This window comes from Echinococcus granulosus (assembly GCF_000524195.1).
Source record: "Echinococcus granulosus chromosome Unknown EG_S00029, whole genome shotgun sequence".
Lineage (NCBI taxonomy): Eukaryota > Metazoa > Platyhelminthes > Cestoda > Cyclophyllidea > Taeniidae > Echinococcus > Echinococcus granulosus.
Genome location: NW_020170409.1, coordinates 680,832 through 701,440, shown reverse-complemented (window position 1 = coordinate 701,440; position 20,609 = coordinate 680,832). Strand labels below are relative to the sequence as shown.

At 42.9% G+C, this 20,609-nt stretch overlaps 4 protein-coding genes across 4 annotated transcripts; 2 read left to right on the top strand and 2 right to left on the bottom strand. All coding sequences in view use genetic code 11, as the record gives it.

The window, feature by feature from the left end:
* Nucleotides 1-1,220: 1,220 nt before the first annotated feature.
* On the top strand, nucleotides 1,221-2,286 carry EGR_04597 (Replication protein A; the record flags this gene model as incomplete). The annotated part of the gene is made up of 6 exons (XM_024493846.1): nucleotides 1,221-1,325; nucleotides 1,361-1,468; nucleotides 1,506-1,619; nucleotides 1,655-1,765; nucleotides 1,864-2,132; nucleotides 2,205-2,286. 6 exons carry the CDS (start codon nucleotides 1,221-1,223, stop codon nucleotides 2,284-2,286), a joined length of 789 nt encoding a protein of 262 aa, XP_024351774.1.
* A 127-nt stretch (nucleotides 2,287-2,413) lies between these two features.
* On the bottom strand, nucleotides 2,414-5,209 carry EGR_04596 (Trans-acting transcriptional protein ICP0; the record flags this gene model as incomplete). The annotated part of the gene is made up of 4 exons (XM_024493845.1): nucleotides 2,414-3,672; nucleotides 3,742-4,346; nucleotides 4,425-4,927; nucleotides 5,000-5,209. The coding sequence occupies 4 exons, from the start codon at nucleotides 5,207-5,209 to the stop codon at nucleotides 2,414-2,416; spliced, it is 2,577 nt and encodes an 858-aa protein (XP_024351773.1).
* A 501-nt stretch (nucleotides 5,210-5,710) lies between these two features.
* Nucleotides 5,711-7,930, bottom strand: EGR_04595 (STIP1y and U box-containing protein; the record flags this gene model as incomplete). Its single annotated transcript, XM_024493844.1, has 5 exons — nucleotides 5,711-5,971; nucleotides 6,079-6,366; nucleotides 6,669-6,918; nucleotides 7,215-7,411; nucleotides 7,913-7,930. The coding sequence occupies 5 exons, from the start codon at nucleotides 7,928-7,930 to the stop codon at nucleotides 5,711-5,713; spliced, it is 1,014 nt and encodes a 337-aa protein (XP_024351772.1).
* Nucleotides 7,931-10,147: 2,217 nt separating this feature from the next.
* On the top strand, nucleotides 10,148-13,464 carry EGR_04594 (Glutamate dehydrogenase; the record flags this gene model as incomplete). The annotated part of the gene is made up of 5 exons (XM_024493843.1): nucleotides 10,148-10,184; nucleotides 11,731-12,389; nucleotides 12,466-12,705; nucleotides 12,796-13,141; nucleotides 13,220-13,464. 5 exons carry the CDS (start codon nucleotides 10,148-10,150, stop codon nucleotides 13,462-13,464), a joined length of 1,527 nt encoding a protein of 508 aa, XP_024351771.1.
* Between the last annotated feature and the right edge of the window lie 7,145 nt (nucleotides 13,465-20,609).

Sequence of the window (20,609 nt, the reverse complement as noted above, 5' to 3'; positions counted from 1 at the left end):
TTAAGAAAAGCACCCACAAGCCAACTGTGCTAATCATCTGATTTCCATCCCGCTAAAAAGATACTTGACTTCAACGTAACTGATCGCCCTTGGTGATTCCACTGTATCTGGAGTTGCGTCTTGTATGGGAAGTGAATGTGAGGGAGGAGAATGTGCTGGAAAGCACTCATATCCATAGCTAGTCGTAGGAACACTGGCCTGAAAGCAGAGTTACGTCACAAAGGATGGGACTGAATATAGTTCCGTGGGCGTAAAGGTCTGCTTCTACTCTTCCTTGCCATCTTTTCAATTCAGACCTACCTATCCACATTTATCTGGGTGAAATGGTACAGTAGTTCCGTGATACAGCGGCAGAAACCCAAGGGGACCCCTTCGCCAAAGCCAAGAGTTAAACAATTAAAGCATTTCCCAAGCACAAGCAAAAGTTTGTGTTGTGAGGGGTAAAGAAGGCTTCAGTTTAGAGCTTTAGACAAAATTTGAGAAACGGGAAGTAATGGAAGGTGGAACGTGGAGTAATTTTCAGCCGATGATGGTTTAAGCTCTTTTCAGCATATTTCTAAAGTGAATATTTCTAAATCCTAACAAAAAGACTTCAAAAGTGCAAAATGAGCACTTGAGCACAATTGTCTTTCACAATTGTCTTTCACAATTGATCTTTAAATTTTAAAATGGGTTTTAGAGCAGGTACAAGTCGTTAAAATGGCATAAACAAAATTTTAGAAACTGGCTAAGCTCAAGCCATTTGCAAGACTACTTTGTTGAAAAGGAACATTTAAAACCCTTTCTTTGGACTTTGATTTGAATCGAGTTGAACTTTGCAAAAGTAATGTTTAAAAGCTCTTTGGAAACCGCGTTGCTAAAAATGCAAGTTTATCAATCTCTTGTAGCTATTGTACCCTCTTTCTCACATATTTGTAAAAAGAAGCACTATATATACTAATTTAACCAATTGTGTGTTTGGCGAAACGAAACGAATGTGCAGAGCTTGCACTTAAATGAAGTAATCTCTGATCTTCAAACTGGGCAATTACTTTTTAACGCAGCAGAATATTTTTTCGCACCTTGAATCAATAAGAATGTGCTTTGCCTTATTATTTAATGGCGGATGCTTTGGTTTGCCAAATGAACAACCGGAACGTAAATAGCCAGTCCTTCTACTAGCCGAACTATATCGACGCTTAGATCCAGTCTTCTGTCGCGTGATGTGGTCATCTTTAGGTATGAACGGAGTGTTCGTCTTGCAGTTGATAGATTTTGGAAATTTTAGTGGCACTGCTGATGCAAGTGGGGGATTTTTCAGAGGCTCTTCTACCACTAGTGCAAAGGTAAATTTTCTCGTACTGTCCAACGCCCAATCTAGAAAGCCTTGCAAAATCGAGGCGTAATGCCTTGCACTTGCGCTGAAATTATCTCCGCTACTCAAGACGGTGACAAATTTGTGTCTTCTACGGGTGTGCAGTTCTCACAGGTACGATTGTTTCTCTTGCTACATAAAAGTCTTATAGGTTACCTTAGTCGGTTTGATTCGGTCAGTTAATGAATCTGCAACACGTATCGACTATGAGATTGATGACTACACTGGACCCTCCGTATTAGTAAAACAGTTTGTTGATGATGATGTAAGTTCGTTTGTCGTTTTGACTCTTGAAATTAGGACTCCCCAGCAGACTCAGGCAGTGGCCGCAAACTTAGAGAGTTTACTTATGTTCGTGTCTACGGCCACGTGCGCAGTTTCCAGGGCGATATTAACGTTGTTGCGTTCAAGGTAGATTATTCTGGTCATTTGATTCGCATCGTCTCATCCTACACGTTACAAAGACGAACTTCCAAATAATATTACCTACTGTTTTTTCCTTACGTAAGGTTTTTCCGGTGACGGACTTTAATGAAATAACATGCCACATTATGGAAACCATCTACGCCCGAATGTTGCATGCCAAAGCAGCGAGTAGCCAGACTAAGGGCGATGTCACTACAAAAGATTCCGCCGTGAATATGGTAACCAACATTCGCGGCTTGACTGCTCTACAATCCCAAGTTTTGTCCTGTGTACGTGCAGCATTGGACGATAACGGAGTTACGGTATCGCAAATTTGTGAAAAATTGAGGGGCGTCCCTGAGAAACAAATACGGTAACTTCATGGATGTGCACCATTATCCCCCTAAAAATGAATGCCACCCATACAAGCTCTTTTTCCCTGCAGGGACGACCTGGATTTTCTCAGCGCTGAAGGCCATGTCTACTCGACCGTGGATGACAACCATTTCAGAGTTACTGAGAGGTAACATACATGAGATCCCATGGCTAATTACCATTTGCCACTTTTGATACGTATATGCATGCGTTTAAATACAAGGCAATGAAACTAGTATATTCAATCACCGAAACTTTGCACAGCGCAGAGTACAGTCACTATTTTTTGGGATTTGACTCAATAACTAGTGGGGCCGAGAGAGGTCTGGGGGGTCGTTTGGGCTCTTCCTCTTGTTTGACTACGGGTTGTGAGGATGATGCCTTGGGCACTGAGGCGTTTGGAACCTCTTGCTTATCGCAGTCCAATGCCTGGTGCAGCAGCGAGTAGAATTCGTTAGCTGTGGTCGGACGAATAATAACAGAAGGGAGCTCGTCTAGGGCTCCTACAGAGTTCTCCTCCGCCACTTTTATGGGTTGCCGTGGCGGTGTCTGCTGCGGCGACTCTTTCTGCAGAGGCCTGGATGGTCCTGGTTGGGGTTCTGCTTCATCCTCCTCCTCATCATCATCTGAGATTACAATCGGTGAGGAGGGTCTATTCAGCATCTGTGGACGGAGCCTCCGCCTGCTGCGCCGCTCCTCGTAGAACTCTATAAATGCCTTGAACATATGTGCAAATTCAGTAGGCGTCATATGCTCCGTCGATCTGCGCCGGTAACAACAGCAACAGTGTTTTCTGTGCTCTACACAGCATCGAGGAATGGAAGAACGACCACTTTGGGAGTGTTGTGTCGATGACTCCTCACTATCAGAAACAATAATTGCTTCATCATCACCTCCCTCCGTCTCGGAGTTACCCTCTCCCAGCGCGATCGTTACAGAGTTTGGCTCCCGAAGAGACGTCGCGTGAGGTCTGAAAAGTCGTAAAGGAGCCTGAGAAGGTTCACCATGACCTATGGGCTCCACCGATGGAAGGGGAGTGTTTGGACGGACAGCGTAAGTTGGTTGCGAGAAGAAGCCAATGAGATTGGCCATACGACGCAAAACTAGGTGTCGCCCCTGATGTGTGAGCCTCTCCATGGCGGACCCGATGCGTGCCTGATCGATTAGCTCGCAAAGTCCCATCTGTGCCACTTCGTCAGACCAGGTCTGCTCGGCCATACGCGATAGGAGGCCGCGTATGCCATGACGTCGGAGATGGTAGACGGAGTCGTTCGAATTGATAAGCCTACTGGGGTTATAAGAAGCTGAGGATTGAAGGGCCTGGCAGGCCACCCGAATGATATTTTCGTCTGGATGCAAGGTAAATGACATAAAGGGCGATCGCGGCGCGTTAAAGAGATGGCGGAATAACCATTGCGCTGTTTCCTTCGATACTCCTTCGAGGGAATTCGCAAAACCGCCAGCAGCCACACCATTGATTCTTGGAGTTGTGTAAACAGCAGTGTGTATTTGTGGACTGTGCTCTAGACGCATATGTCCTGGAAGGTAAGCAATAGAACAGTTTAAATTCCATCCGTCTACCTGCTACCGCGCATGTGTGCAAGTACCTCCAGTGAAGTGATTCGCGTAGAGGCAGGACTGGGAGTAATACTCCTGCAGGGTGCCAGAGAACCTAGCGAATTGGAGAAGCTCCCAACTGAAGTGTTTTAAGGAGCTGATGGAGACGGATTCGAGGAGTCCGTCACCACCCTGATCTCGGTCGTCCATACCTCTGATGGCATCGGCGAAATCGTCCACTCGGGTTAGTGGCACAAGGTGGGATGCAATGCGACGCACTATGGCCATCGACAATCGACCTAGTGCCTCCGAAGGGTTAGAGTTGCCCGCGCCCAGCGGTTGAAGTGCCACAGCCCCGCGACTTGAATTCATGTAGTCTACCCAGGGTGCGAGGTAGAACAGTTCTCTCTGGGTGAAGTCAATAAGACGCGTCTGTAGAGCCTCGTTTTCCGCCAGAAATGAGCGACTAGTGCAGCGGGAGAGGCATGAAAGAGTCTCCACAGAGCTGGAGTGGGCGGGTAGGGGAGTGGGGTAGGTATAGAACTTGTTGACGTAGACTAGGCGTCTCAGTAAGTTCGGATTTATCGTCGTGGTGCGGAGAGCACGCACGACAAGGGTCATAAGAAGTGTCGAGCGGGGCTCCGAGTGGAAAATCCTTGTTTTACAACAAAAGAGGGGTTTTTAGGAGTACAATTTACCTACTCGTGTTACTTGCTAAAAAAAATTAGCCTACGTGTCTGAAGCATTTGAAACAGCAAGTGAAGATCGGTGGAGATTGGTATTGAGGAAGTTGACTATCGGGGTCATGAGGTTGATGACATTTCTGGGCGAAGAACGGATATCGTATTCCTTGAAGTTATTGTCGGAATTGATGGAGTGGATAATTTTCTGCACGAGAGCCTTGCACAGAGGGCAGGTGGGATTTATTCGCACCCACTGGAGGATGCATTGATAACAGTAAGTGTGCATGCAAGGCAGGAGGTAGGACTGGTTGACTTTTCGATCCCTACAAATGGCACAGTCATCGTCTGCATTGGAATCTGTAGTAAGTATAATAGCAGTGTCAGCGCCATTGAACACCCTATCCCTCAACAACTTGTTTTTGGGTCCTGCATTGCCAAAATTATCCGACCCTTCGGTATTGAAAGACAAAGCAGAAGAACCACCAGCTACACCCCTATCCATGGTATGTGAAGCCGTAACCGGTGCAAGAGAGCGAGGACTGCGGCGTAGGCGCTGTGAGAGTTTAAAAAAGGAAGTTGAGTGTGTTAACAAAGGAATGTGTATATACGAAGAGGAGTAACCTACACTCCTTGCACGAGTGGTCCTAGATGTAGTGTCTTCGAGCAGCTCTTGGTGCCTTCGCCGGCCGGATCGTGTTCGAACGGTGGAGAGTGCAAGTTCACCTTCCACTACAGTAGAACGCGGGTGCGGAGAGGAGTCGGAGGATGAAGTAGTAGCTAGATACCAAGGTTGGTCTATTGGAGATCGTGAACGACTTTTCGAAGAGTGATTCATCGCTGGAGTCAGTCAAGAGGATACGCGTTTACCACTTGTAACCATAATCAACATAAATCGTATAACAAAAAAGTACGTGGTAACATGCCAATGAGGGTTAAAATCAAATCTATGCTACAAGTAGCATCACCAATTATCAAATCTCGACTTATTAGGGTAAATAGGCCAAAATCATTTTACAAGTTCCCAATGCAATTAAACCTCTGCATAAATGCAAATGTTATGCATAAATCATACATTTATTGAAGTTTTGGGTACCAGCTACATTCCGCAATGACAAAAAGCAAGGCCTAACAGTTCAGAAGTAGACACACGGGTACAAGCAGCCAAGCAAGCACGCACAAACAAACCAGAAGGCTACAAGCTGGACATGTTATGCTATTGAACTATTATTAAACAGAGAGAGAAGATAAGAACAAAATAGAATTCACTGTACAAGTTTGCGCATAGCAACGAAAGTAGGCGGGTGGGCGGATGAGAGGAGAAAAAAGAGCGAGGTGCTTAGAAGCCATCAGCCCATGGATTCTCTTCAAGGAACTTTGAAATGACCTCCTTCATTGCTAAGTTGGGCACGAGCTGGTCTTGTGTCAGGGGTTGCCGCGTGATGGGGTCGAAGTGGCCAACCTGCCTCAGGTGTGCCTCTATTGAATGGCGGTCATAGGTGATGCCGCTGGGGGTGATCACAGGATCCTGCATCAGCTCAAAACTTATCTGCCCACAGAGGTAATCGGGTAACTCCCGCTTCATTCGCCTCTCGTCGACCTAGGAACGAAATATGAGAGGGGAGAGGAGGTACAATCGACCTAATTTAAGGAAAAAAGCCAGAAATGAGTCTATAATGAAAACTCGCCCTATGCAAGAATACTAACCTGAGCGAAAATGACATCTAAATCACGCAGTCTAGCCGCTGTTTCGGCCTCTATTTGGCTAGCATTTAGGGGTGGACGTCGAATAGAGACTTGAACGTCCACGTTAGCGCTGTCTCTATCGCCGTCCGGAGTATCTTGTCCAGATTCAGAAGGGGAAAATGATTCCATATTATCCTCCACTCTCTTCGACTTCGTCATGACACCCTTGTTCTCCTCCTTTTCACTGATGTCTTGCAAGGCCTTCAGTCGACGTTCACCATCCTCAAGTATCAGTTTCCTTAGGTAAACCTATCCAGACCAGAAAGCACCTAATTATAGATTAAGAGTTATGCGTCTGAATTCGAGTTTCGCGTGTACAGGCGGGCACTTCTACTGATTCAATACAAAGCGGGATACTAAATTGCAGCAGAGCGACGCATTTGAGGTGTATATGTCACCACGAAAGCCTTTTCATACTCAAGATTCAATCTCCGCGCCGGATACATGTAGCTATACACACGTCATGCACACCGCTAGTCAAGTCTATCAGCCCCACTGAACCTTTGCAAAACAGCGTCCTTCTGATTGGCATGCCGTCTTCAAAATGTTACAATCGGACAACTAGCCTGGAATTCGATCTCCTCCTGGCGGCGTTTTTCGTCCAGCTGCTCAAAACGCTTTCGTTTGGCCAGTCGAATGGACGCGGTAATGTCATCACCGAAGTTTTTGCGTATCTCCAAAGCCAGCGAGTGCGCAGTGGTGAGTTTTGCCACAGCCTCGTCATAATGACCCAGAGCCAAATGGCATTGACCCGCGAAAAAGAAAGCCTTCAGATTGCTTGGATCCAGCTCAAGAGCTCGTCTAGTACGATAATAAAAGAAGCGGTCCTTTTTGCCATTGCTTACCAAAAGAATAGGCCCACAGCCTAGTCAGGACCTATTCTTCATCTCATTGATTTCAGAAATATGCCTATCAGAGGACTTATCATCAACGAAACCATAAAACTTTGCCGATTACTAATAATCTTGAGTAGTCGAAAAGGTGTTGGGGGTTACAGTTAATACTTGAGATGCGGATGGACACCTGAAGTTACATATGAGAGCGGGTGGAGGAACAAAGGGTTAAATAATAGAGGAACAGAAGAATGACCAACTTACCGACAATCAGCAAGTGCCTGGTCGTAGAGTTTCATCTGCAGATAACAGAGCGCTCGGTTGGAGTAATAGGTAGAAATAGAGCCGTTCTTCTTAATGGCAAGGGTATAGCACTCAATAGCTCGCGTGTTGTCTGAAGCAGCGAGAAACCGATTACCACAGTCTTTGAGCGCTGAGTGCGACATCCGTGACAAATCCAACTGCAAGAGGACGTAGAATCCCACTAGTCACGACGCTACTCTATTAACGTACCGACGTAGTATAACAAATCAGAAAGGCATCTATACCCGTGAATATTTATTCATGTAGGGAGTCAGTGAAAGATCTGATAAACCGATGGTTGTACGAAGTGAGGTTGGGCATTTACGCCGCTGTTAGACCCATGCAAAAGTAGACGGCTTTTAGAGAAGGTGAGATCATCCACACTGCCCATTGAAGCGCAGAAATGGGTACGTGTGTAAAACCAGTCAAAAACTCTGATCAACTTTGAGGGTAGAGATATGAAGTAGCGGTATAGAACTTTGTACAAATATATGCGCCTGCTTTAAACTCAGTAGAGAAACTCTGTTTCATTAATCATTTGAGATAAAGTGTTCCACGCATTACGTGCATACTTAAAGACATATTAAGAAAGATTGAAGAGCCTTTATACAATACTCAACTTACAAATACATAAAGTAGTTAGTATCGACAAAACTCACGGGCTTCGATTTCTCCATTGGATGGATGTATTGAATCTAGAAATAGTTCATTCGCGAAATTTGTAATATGTTCCTGGATAATTCTTCAACTACGCCGAGAAAAACCGAGTCCGACCAAGCTCAACAACTACTCTACTCAAACAAACCGCGACAGTGTTGCAAAATAGAACAGGCAACTTCGCTAAAGCAAATCATAAAACATGACATTATGTCCCAGCACATGATTTGACTTCAGTCAAAGTCATCAGAAGAAAAATTGTTTTAAAAAATGAAACGATGCCAGCATTCATACCAGGGACGCTGGATGTTATCTCAAAACGTGTTCTGGCTTCTCGTTGATTTTTTTCGAGTTTAGACTACGAATGATTTCCAGAAACCATGGCATATATTTTGCGTGAACTAATCTGTAGACTTGCAAATCCGAAAACTACCACTTTGACCACCGCTATATACGTGTGCCCTTCAATCATCGTCCTATGTTAGAAAATCAATTGTTCCATTTTTTGCAACTAAGCATGACCCCAAACTGTGTGAAGTCGTATAGTGTCATGCCGGCTTAACAAAGGTTTTATCAATCTAGTTTTAGAGGGCTATTAGGCTTGTAGGCATGATTAAAGAACCATGCCAACATCTTGCTTAGCCTAAAGACTTCGCGTAGCCAATAATATAGCTAAGAATCACTGCGCCTTCACAATGTTCTTTGCAGTGCCAGGCCAATTACCAGGAATAACATGGATTTCCGTACTACAGCGACCATTTCATGGTAATTAACACTCCTACGTAGCGTTTCGAATCTTCTATGGACTCATAACAAGCCAAATTACTTTGGAAAATGTAATACCGACGTGCACAAGGGATGGAAAGCCGCTTACATGGCCTAAATCCTACGCCAAGGTGCGAAATTACCATTTGTGTTGACTGAATGCTACGCGTAGTTAGCAAAAAAGCTCTCTTTTCTTAGGGGTGTCATTACTTTGCTTTTTAAGCTACTCCCTTATTTGTTACTAGTTTGCGGTTCCAAACATGACTTTTCTTGCATTAAATCGTCCTTTAATTGGTTTGCTTTCCCTTACGTAATTGGGGCAACCATCGCTGCCCTTTTAGACGGTCTAATATCGTATTTTTTATTAAATCGTGCTGAGATTGCAGTGACTTCTTTTAGGAATAAATATTTTGATTCCCTCGCAAAAAAATTGTAATTTTTTCCTGAATGTCTATGATTTATAATACAATAACGCTACTATCCAAAAATTTAGCAGTTTAACGAGTCAGTTATTTATTTGTTATCTGCTGTATAATTGCTTCAGCAATTTTTCATTTCATTTAAATATGAGGAGACATGGGATTCAGCTTCACGTGTGCTTATCGCCTTTCCTCTTTCAAAGTCACTCTTCAAGTTTTTAACTTTTTAACGAGTGCGATCAACATGGTCAAAATATACCATTCAATGAAAAAGAAAATAAAAAACCCTTATGACCTATTCAACCCATAAATATGGTCTGAACTGGCCTCCACACCGATAAAATACTTCCACTTACAGTATTTTCAGTCCCTTACTTTTGCAGAACTAATGTAAATACTGAGAGGACACCTAGTTTCTGTCTTCTTACCAGCATCTTAGGCACTAGTTCTTACTAATTAGCGCCCTAACACTCGGGCAGAATACATGTATTCGGGGTACAGAAGGGCTTGAGACTACCGGCATGGGCCGGAGACCAGCATACCCGGTGGGGGTACAATGGCAAAGACTCAAGGTGGCATCTACTAAAATTGGAATTCAAACATCCAGCGCATTGCAACTGTTTAAATGGCTTTTAATAAACCTCACTTTGGTCTTAAATTTCCAGCAGGTAGTACTCATAACGTTTTGATTCGGCTACATGATCTTACAACATTTTCGTGACGCGTCCATGGCTAATGCTTGATTCCCCTTGTTCGCATGACTTTTATTCACGCCTATGACCGTGCGGTCGTCCTAAAAGACGTTACAAATGAACGAGGGCCGACATATTAATAAGCATTTTAACAAACACGGCTTAAATGAGTCCGGATACAACGCCTGAGGACGCTTTATCCTCAGATTTATTCAGCTGCACGCGTAATTTTCCTTTCATTTGATTAAAATGTCAATTTTTCGCAAGTATTTTATATCAAAGGTATTTCCTTGTAGTGTATGGCATTCAAGATATAATACCAACGGTATGTACCACTTCAAACAGATTTGAATAGCCAGGTATGGTTATGTGCGTGCGTAAAATGTCAAAAATAGCCCGTACGTTAGCATTTGTCAAAAAAAGTCAAGAGCTACCCTTTTGGTAGCGGATAACACTTGTAATAACTGTAGTTTATCTATGGTTCTATGTTATTTGCACAATAAATAGGTCTAAAGGAGCATAATTCGTCTTCAAAAGAGTCATACATGTACCAAAATAGTGTGTGACTCAAGTCTACTGAATGATTCGGTTGGTTGACTCTTTAATCGGTGTGACTTCGACGTGTTGTTGCTACGCCTTGTCCCTCGCGGTGTTTCATACACGACCATAAAGGCAAGAGTTGATTGCGTCATCGATGGTCCCTTCATCTTTCATGTCGTGGATGTCTTGTTTTTCTCCACCTCTCATTTCCTCTCACCCAGTTCCCTGCATAGCCCATTCCATGCATTTAGTTTTCTCCATTTCTTATCCTACTTTCCTTTTACCCTATTCTTTCATCCCTCTGCGTTTTTCTTGACATCATCCATCCAATTTCATCACCCAATCGTTTTCTATTCCTTTCCTTCGCCAACCCATCTTCAAGCTCGTCTAAATCTACCCCGGAAGTTGGATCTCTTACTGTCCCAAGGGTAATTACTTTGCCACATCACTAGGCAGGAGGGCTATATTTGTTCGATTTGCCTTTATATACAGTTAATTAGCACAGCATAGTGGCCTTTGTAAACACACGTCCAAAGCAATTGAGAATCCATCCATTCTGAAGACATCAAGTCACTTTAGGTAGATTTTAACAATCTTAGGTCAATAGTGAACGTTGCTCGAAATATGCATGTACATGGCCAAACTGACCTTGTGTAGCACAATGGTGATTTATCCCTCGGTATTGGTGAAGAACCACTTTTGACTTGATCTTTGCACCACGCCGAGTGGGCTGGCCTTTGGGCCATGCCAGTCGCTCGAATACCTTCTCTGTGCTGGGTATATATATTCTGCCTGAGTATTATGTCTTATTTCGTATTCAGGGAAGTCTCGGGATGCTGCACTTGAGTGCAAATGAGTAGCTAAACGTGCCTAATTTGGCAATAAGGAATGCGGTTGTTTAATAAAATGGTAAAAAACTCATAAAATGAAAAAAAAGTTTTAGTTTTAAATAGAAACGCATAAATAAGGCGAAACTGTCTTGTGTAGATGTAAATACAGGAGGGTTGCATTTTTCTGTGCGTAGGTAATGCACGTATTAGTTGGTACTTTGCCTCGTTGCAGCTTTAGATGAGGCCTGGAGTCTTGTAACTAGCAACAAAATTAAATTCCGCCTTATTCGCCAGAATGGGATCCTAAGTGAGAATGGTTTAAGAGCCATTCATATCTAATACTAAATTTATTAAAACGCGTTAAGCTACGACCTCTGCGTATGGTTTTGGAAAATTGAGTAGTAAATGTAGAATTAAACAATATTCCACAAACTCCGCGTGTTTAGTTAATCTGAAGACCTGGCTACCGACCTTGAAAACTTTCGAATTTGGGGGTTCTGGAGTATAAATTGCAGTTAGGATGTGGGGTTTTCCAGTCATATTTACAACTCGAAATCCACCATCAACCCTCTAGAAATGGCACCTAATGAGACTATTGAGCCTTCGTTCCATGAAATGGTTCAAATGTTCGCCAAAGAGGGCGTTCCTCACGTCCAAAAAAAACTACTGGCTGAGTTGCCTTTCAAAGGCTCACTAACCGAGAAAGAACACCACATCAGGGGCATTATGATGTCTATGGAACAATGTGATGATGTTTTGGAGTTCAATTTCCCCATTAAACTGGACAACGGTGAATTTGAGATGATTCAAGGATGGCGTGCACAACACTCTCATCACGTTAAACCATGCAAGGGGGGCATTCGCTTTGCTTCGGACGTCAATATGAACGAAGTCAAGGCTCTGGCTAGTCTGATGACCTATAAGTGCAGTGTCGTTGATGTGCCATATGGTGGCGCTAAGGCTGGTGTCAAGGTCGACCCCACGAGGTATTCGTTGGGCGAATTAGAAAGAATCTGCCGTCGATTTGCACTTGAGTTGGCAAAGAAGAACTTCATTGGTCCCACCACTGATGTTCCCGCTCCTGATGTCGGCACAGGCGAGAAGGAGATGGCGTGGATCGCCGACACCTATGCTAATACCGTTGGACTTGGGGACATCAATGCCCTGAGTTGTGTCACTGGAAAGCCTGTTCAGTATGGAGGTGTAGAAGGTCGTAGTGCCGCGACTGGTCTTGTGAGTACTATTTTATTTATTCCTCCTTACTTCGGTAGAAAGTGGAAAATACCTTCACCTGTCTGTCCAAATGTAGGGCCTTTTCTTTGGCGTGAGTAACTTCCTGAACTCGGAGAAGAACTGCAAGGCTTGTGGTCTTGACAAGCCAGGTATTGCTGGCAAAACGATAATAATTCAGGGCTTTGGTAATGTTGGGTCCTACGCCTTCCGATTCCTTCAGGAAGGTGGTGCTAAAATTATTGGCCTGATTGAAATTGATACTGCTCTCTACGATGCTACCGGATTGGACTTCAAGGAGCTCATTGAATACAGAAATGTACGATCTCCTGAATTTATTTTTCGAGATTTTTTAACTTGTTTTGTGATTACTTCCCAAAACTGACTGGATTTTCCTTCTTTTCCCAAGGCTCATGGTGGCGTAAAAGGATTTCCTGGTGCCAAGGAGGTTGATCGGAAGGAGCTAATGTACCACGAGTGCGACGTCCTCATTTGCGCTGCTCTGCAGAAGCAAATCACCGCTGAGAATGTGGACAAAATCAAAGCAAAGGTCATTGCTGAGGGGGCTAATGGTCCCACTACCTTCTACGCCCACAAGCAACTCCTTAAACGCAATATTATGGTCATTCCTGATCTTTACTTGAACAGTGGTGGTGTTACTGTGTCGTACTTTGAGTGGCTGAAGAATTTAAATCACGTCAGCTTTGGACGTCTTAATTTTAAGTACGAGAAAGAGAACGCTATGTGTCTTCTACGTAAGTATCACCTCTGTGTATCTGCCTGTGTAGATCCACAGACTGGGTTATTGTGTAACATTTTTTATTCTCTCTTAGGTAACATTGAATTGGACCTTGGAAAGCCGGTGAAGCTGTCTAAGGAACTGTCTGATCGCATGAAAAATGCCTCGGAATTGGATATTGTCAACTCGGGTCTTGAGTATACCATGGAACGTGCGGCCAATCAGATCATGGAAGTTGCTGAGCGCTATAACCTGGGTCTGGACTTCCGTACTGCTGCCTATATTTTGGCTGTGGAGAAGATATTTTACGCGCTCCACCTTTCCGGCAACATCTTCTAGTAGAATAACTGACACCCACTGTAGTTTATGCCATGTGTGTGCGGAATTGTAAAAAATTAGTCCTCTTTGATAACTAAAGCCCGTTTGATTTTCACTATAATTCTCTTGTGTTCTCGAGTTTTCCTGGGCTTCAGCGGCATTCGGTTAGACCATTCAAGTACTAATTACCTTCCAGAAGAAATATGTCTTCGACAAGAAAGTGTTCAAACTTGTCCTGGTTTTATGTCTATGACATTCCTGGTTTACCACCTGATCTTGATAAACTGCGCTTTCAAATATACTTGAATTATAAACATTTGGCAAGACATCATTATGCAAATTCAAATAAAGATCTGCTTCATTGGTCCTTCAAGGTTTAATGCCATCACTGAAAACAAGAACTCGTTGGTCATGCATCCAATTTATCTTTCTTGCAAAATGTTTCCTTTTTGCCAAAAGAAGTACACAGAGACTCATACTATTTACCTTATAAAACTCCGCCCTTGTATCCATTACAAATGAAGGTAATTAAAGATCCAGCAGAACCCTATGCTGTGTTATTGTAGTCCGCATGAAGTAGACATTCTGATTAGTGAACAGTTCTGTTTAAACTTGTCCTATTTTCCATTTTGCTTACTTCGCTGACCCAGATCATTGTGAGCAATCGCACCTATCCCCATGCGCATGACTGTAGGATGTTTAGCCAAAATCGCTTTCAAGTCAGTCGTCCTGGGGCCAGGTTGCTAGTAAACGAAATGCTTTCAGCTGAGAAGGCAGTAAGAATCAAAGGTCTCGCAGAGTGCTGAAATCGGTATGGCAGACTCCTATGAGTTCGCGTTCCATTCAGAGTGCATCACTGCCCTTTGTCAAAGGAGTGTGAACGCGAGGTTTACTTAAGTCAATTTAAGTATGACATCTTACTCCCGAGCAAAATGGTCGATTCCTGACTGTAGTCTAGGTGATTTGACAAAACAGGAGCATTATGTATATCATCCAAAAGGTAGTATTAATAACCCCTTTAATAGTTTCGATTTTGTCGGTGGTGGAAATTCAATGCCTTTTTGCACTCCAAGTATGTCACGGAAATAGTCATCGAGGCTACAAGAGTTGACGATGACGCTGGTGAACTTTACATGATTCGGGACCTTTTTGCATTAACTCAAGAGTAGATGGATTGGGACTTTACGCTCCAAGTTACGGATATCTCTCATTTAGGTTTCACCTGTTGGAGCCTTAATTTACCAAGCGTGTATGCCCCACTGCGGCTGATCTCTATGCCAAATTTGAAATGATGACAACAGTAAGTGGAACCCATCCAACGTTGTGAATTGTTTTTGGTCATTGGAACGTGTTTGATTCCGCGCTCACGATGAATTCACAACGAGTGGATGATTGTACAGAAAAGACGTTGTCCGGCCAACCTTTTTATACGAAAGTGGTTTACCTTCTCTTCATCATTTCCAATTTGTAGTATTATTCCTTTGTAAGATGTGGTTGAATGGAAGTAACATTTTCTCAGCATTCAGTCGCTATTTTGATTTACATCCTCTTCTCCGCATGTGAATGCGCCTGTGCAATGACGGAATAGTTGATGAAATTTAGACTTAAATCAGTTCCCCAGAAAACATACTGCTACCGGGAGAGATGGTACAAGAAGCCAAGGCTTCCTGAAATACAATAACAGTAATATCTCAGGACTAGACCAGCATATAAATGTGACGAATTTGTGGAGTTATGGTGGAAGTTGGTTGAAGGGCACCAATGCATTAAACTTCGCCAGTAAAGTAACCTTTTCCTTTGAAGTAGTCTAAACTATTTAAAGAATACAAGTAAGTTAAACTTCAGCAATGAGCTGACTTTTCGTCGAAATGGTCGCATATTTTTGGTGTGGTAAACGCCAACATTCAACATGGTGCAATAAATCAAGTAGGAGGCGTCAATTTGCGACATTCATCAGCGTCACTTTGGGTGGGATGCCTATTACTCGCCTTTTGAAAGCTTAGTACAGTCGTTTAGGTAAACTCTATTAAGAAAAAAATGGTAAAGTAGTCACCCTGGACTAAAATTTAAAGAAATTTCAGCAATGGGTGAAAGCATAATAGATGTCCCCAAAGTAGTAGCAGGTAGAATTTCATCTGCCGTCAGTGGCATCTCAGGCGTGGCGTTTTGCTTGAGACCAAGGACATATGCCCTTTCGCATCTCAGCTCGGTCGCCTAACCGAACAGAAAGGGCGGGGCTCCGCTGTTTCATTTGCGGGGCAGGGCCTACTGACGAAGTACCGCCGGGTGTTACCGAACTGCCGCAACGGTACCACCCATAGCAAATCCGCTGCAGCGTCTCATTACGCCCAGACGCATAAACAAAGCATGATTTCTTTGGTTTTTTGTCCCTGATTGTCTCCACTTGACTCTCTCGTGGGTAATACATTGGGCCATAAACGGTTCGATGGTATAAATAAAACCTTTGGTTAAATTTGCTGATAGTCCCACCATCTAAAACAAAGCACAGTCTAAGATTTAGCGAACTAGCTCATCTAAAATGCAGTATTCAGAAATTCCATCAATATAAGCCATTTTGATGCCGCTTTTGCCCCTCCCCAAACCCCCGGTATCAGTCGGCATCTTAGCCTTCGCAATAATTGAGATCTAAGGCTTGAGGTTAATTTGTGAAGTAAATCTAATTATAATAAGCTAAAATGATCAAAAGAAGTGCTCCACCTTGAGTAAATGTAAGCATTACAGTGTTATCACATGGCTCAATGAAACTGGGGCTTAAAAGCAAAAATGTTTTAAAAAAGTTCAAAAATACCATAAACTGATGAGTCACGCTGTTTGTACATGTTTGTTTGACTGTTTATTTTGGCCGAGAAGAGGTCAATAAATAGGAATCTCGTGACGGAAGGGGAAAAATGTTCTTTGAACACGCTGAACCAATGTTTCTCTTTACCCCCTCATCCATCAAAGTTTGGAAGTTGATAAATACGAATGCCAAGCACCCACTGCAACTTGTTGAGTGGCGGAATTCACCACGTCCCAGAAGGTAGCAGGCAAAACATTCAGACCAAAAACCATTGTAGCCAAAGGTTTCAGATATGATGTTTGGCATAATTAAATCTCTCAAAGCACCAACAAGTGAAAATCTGCAGCTGGGCATCTTTCAAGTCAAGCTCAGAAATGATTTGCGAACCTTGGCATTGGTCTAGGGTAGCTTCTAGCACAAATGTGACATTAATACTTTTTATTAAGAACTTTTTGGAAGTAATGCAACAGCCATAGCAAATCTTAGGCGTCTAGTCATCACTTTGAAGAAGATTTCCAAAGGCGCTGCTCAGGCTGATGACTGAGCGGCTTTCTCTATTAAATGCTCCAGTGCTTTCCTAACAGGTCTATGCAACTACTACAAAATAATTCGACTTTTCATGAGTACTGAAGAGTTTTTCAGCTCAAGTAACATGGGGTTAACCTTCATCCTATTGGATATCTTAGAGAAACGACGCAATTGGGTAATTTGGACGGTAGTTCACCAGAAACTGGGGAGTCTAAAAGGTTAAAAGCTTTGTACACGTCAAAGCAATAATCAAGGGACCCTAATCAATGGCTAAAAACTGACATTTGATGGGTTTGAGAGGAGAACCTGCAAAAAGTTGGAGAGCGCCCAAATTCGTCAATGTCCTGTAATATCTCATCGGCGCATCAAAGGGTCTTCCAGCTACACTGTTTAAGAAAATCAAGGAGAATTAAATAATCACCATTTCCCATGTCAATAGTGAAAGTGTTAACACATTCTGCTTGTCAGATAAGTTAGTGTAATGTAGTCTGACTGACAGGCAGAATTAGCAGTAGGTCAAAAGCAATGAAATTTACGGCTTAGTAATTTTACTTAAGCAGGTATTTGCTTCAAACAGGTCTCTGGAGTTGAAGCGAAAGAACTGGCTGTGTCATAGTTTATTGAAGTGAGAACATTGGGTATTTCAAAGCCGACAGGTCAAATACGAATACCTTGAGATGCATGATCTACTATCTTGGTGTCACTCGACGCTGTATTACGCTCTACTATAACTTCAAATTCCCTCTTCCTTTGCCAAAACAATCTCTTTAAGTGGAGTAAAATGTGCATCAGAAGAGCGCTACACTTGACATGAAATGACTAAAAATGCTTGCGACTTTACAGGAAGAAGTTTGCTTACAAACTTTATGCAATGCTAACCACAGTTGTTACTAGATAGTAGGTGGGGAATAGGTGGAGTTCATATGGGAATGCACGCTGTCTCCACTTTAAGGTGCTAAAACCTACGCAATTCCCACAAGAACTCGAGTCTGGTGTCCAATCATAAAAAGAGCTGATTGGCATGCCCCTGAGGAGGTTTCATGTGTTTGACTTTGATTACTTTATTAATTGGACAACTTGATACTTGGCTATCTGAGATACATGACACGTCTCCATTTCACTTTACCATCCAAGATACAAAGAGTCCCATCACACAATGTCGCGAAAGCAACAAAGGTTCCTGTTATTGCTATTCACTTTGCAGAAAGTAAATGAGAGGACCAAAGCTAAATAGGTCGGGTTGTGAAACATTGGTCCCTTCCGGATGGAGAAGTGTCCCTCTATGACGTGACTAGTAGGCACAGCACACTTCAGTTCCTTGTTGTATCCCATTCGGACAGGTGTTTTTGGCGCAGATAAAGAGTCGAGTTTAAGCCAAGTAATACCAACGATCTGAATGTAGTCATGACGAAAAGTAATGCGGATATCTCAAAATACGTGAGAAAATGAATGACAAGTTTGAAGTGAATTACGCAGTTCTGAAGTAAATAGGACTCTGTGTACCCGTCAAATTAAGATGCTAGATATTTGAAGGGATTTGCGAGAGAGCTTTAAGGCATTCTCTACCTCTGTGACGTAGAGACGAACGGCATTTATACTCTAATTTTCAAGTTTAAGTAGAAATTTTCAGTAAAATAGCTGCATTAGATTGTGATATTAATGGACAGAAAAAATTGTTAAACGCATACAGTCCTCCATCCGGTTGGTTAGAACTAGTAGGCACCTACCACAGTAAGCCGCAAGAAAAGGTGAGAGAATATTTTTTTAAAAAAATCGACTTTGATCCTGGTGGAACATGGGCCAATCACCCGTTTGTCTCGGGAATTCCATATTTCACCCGCCTTAATATACTCGCTGTACTCCGCACTCACATAATTGCTACTACGTACCTAAGGTAAGATGAGAAACGTTTCGCTGAGAATCAGGCATATCTTTCCTAATTTCTGAGCTCCTCCGTTATCTGTAGGTGAATTCTGAATTGTGTTGCTCGGTTTAAGCCAGACATATCGCCTTGGTGGGATGGTACATAAAATCTAGCTTAAAAATTAAACAGGAATGCCTTGATTTCAAAGGCCCTGTTACATGCACTATTATTGGGCGGACCTTTTTAATCACGGCCACTTCAGCCACCTCGAAACATTGTTTAGGGTGCGCCATGCAGTTTTTTCACCGGATACATTAAAAACGCCGAAGCCACCCCACCCACCCTGTTGTTCGGTCTTGTAATGGCGCTGTTTCCGGGTCTGTTGGTGTTTTTAACTACCATTGGCGTTATCTCTGAAGCGGGTTCACTGGGTGGGGATATGAAGGGTGGAGGGTGTTCCACCCTTTGTTTCTGCACCTTCGCATGCTTACTGAGAGTCGAAGTAGACTAAATTGATCTCACCCGTCAGACAGAAAGGTGTCTCTTTAGCCTATCAGTCACATTTCAGTCTGTGCGATGACTACAAGGCATCTGAATGCTAACAAAGTGTACTTTAGTGTTTCTGGGTCTTTTTTTTGCACCCAAAAGTTATAACTTAGCTGTAATGAAAAGCTGAGTCAATTCACTAGTCATTTGTTGTACATGTGAAGGCAAATGACTGGTTCAGCCTGCATATTCCCTTTCTTGATTTACAACCAAATAATTCACAAACATCGTAATCAGGGGAACTCCACTAGATAAAATGAGTTGTTTCGAACTAAAAGTCGGTGATCTTGATTCACTCCGGCTGCATTCAGCTACTCATAGTCATGCAATGTTTTTGGTCCCATTCCAAAACTACAAATCGTTGCTTGAAATTTTAGCTATCAACCTGTAAATAACATTAAATCCCTAGTAATTACTTCGTTGCGATAAAACACTTAAGTATTTTATTTGGGAGGAAACTTTTAATGCTTCTCCGCCTGCCTATGTACAGTGAAGCAAAGCAGGACCAGGTCAACGCACTATCAAGAGTGGATTTAGTTTCGACTTTGAAAGGCTGATTCTTAGCAAGAAACTTCAAATTCCACGCTGCTGTTTCAACCCCCTTACCTCAGCCTCAACATATACAGCTCCACTTTTTCATGTTTCCCTTCTGAACTCCTGTGCCAATCATCGTAACTTTTAGGATGTATTGTGTCGGCTCAGTGAGCAGTGGCGCTATAAGCATAAGAATGAGTCGACATACGTTAATTCGACAGTATCCATTTGTAAAAACCACTCCTGATCATTTATACTTTGATAAATACTAAAAGGAATTCCAGAAATGTAGACCGATTTTGAACTGCCCGCTTAGAAGCTATTTCATAGTGATAAAAATAGAAATTTGGGATTTCCTATGCATTGGAAGCGTTAAAAAATGAGCACTTGGACTTTTCACTACTTTGGAAAAAGAATCGTATGGTGACAAAGAGTTCATATAACTACAGTTATTTGTAGTTTAGCAAGACGGTGTACTACCGTCTCATAGCATTGCGCCTCTCAGTCGCCATCCCTCTATGTATCCAACCAACAACATTCACGGGACAGATTTTGTTTTCCATCACACCTTATATGGCACCAACAGGTCTATCAGTTATCCTTGAGTCTCATCGGCTGGCCGTCAAGATACGATCGCATCTAGTCGTATACGATGGTTTTAGGTCGGTCGCATTCCAGTTATCTCACCGTTTGGCGAGTGTTAACTTTGCAAACGGCTAAGCATCCATCTTGATAAGTAATTTTAGGTACCTATCATTCTAGAATTCCATCCCTCCAGGGTCTATTTTTGCTGTTCGTTCTGTCATCTCAGCACAAGCACGTAAGGGCCAGCATTTCAGGAGTTCCCAAATCAGATTTTCAAGCCGAATTACTTTTCAAACACCATTTCCTGTG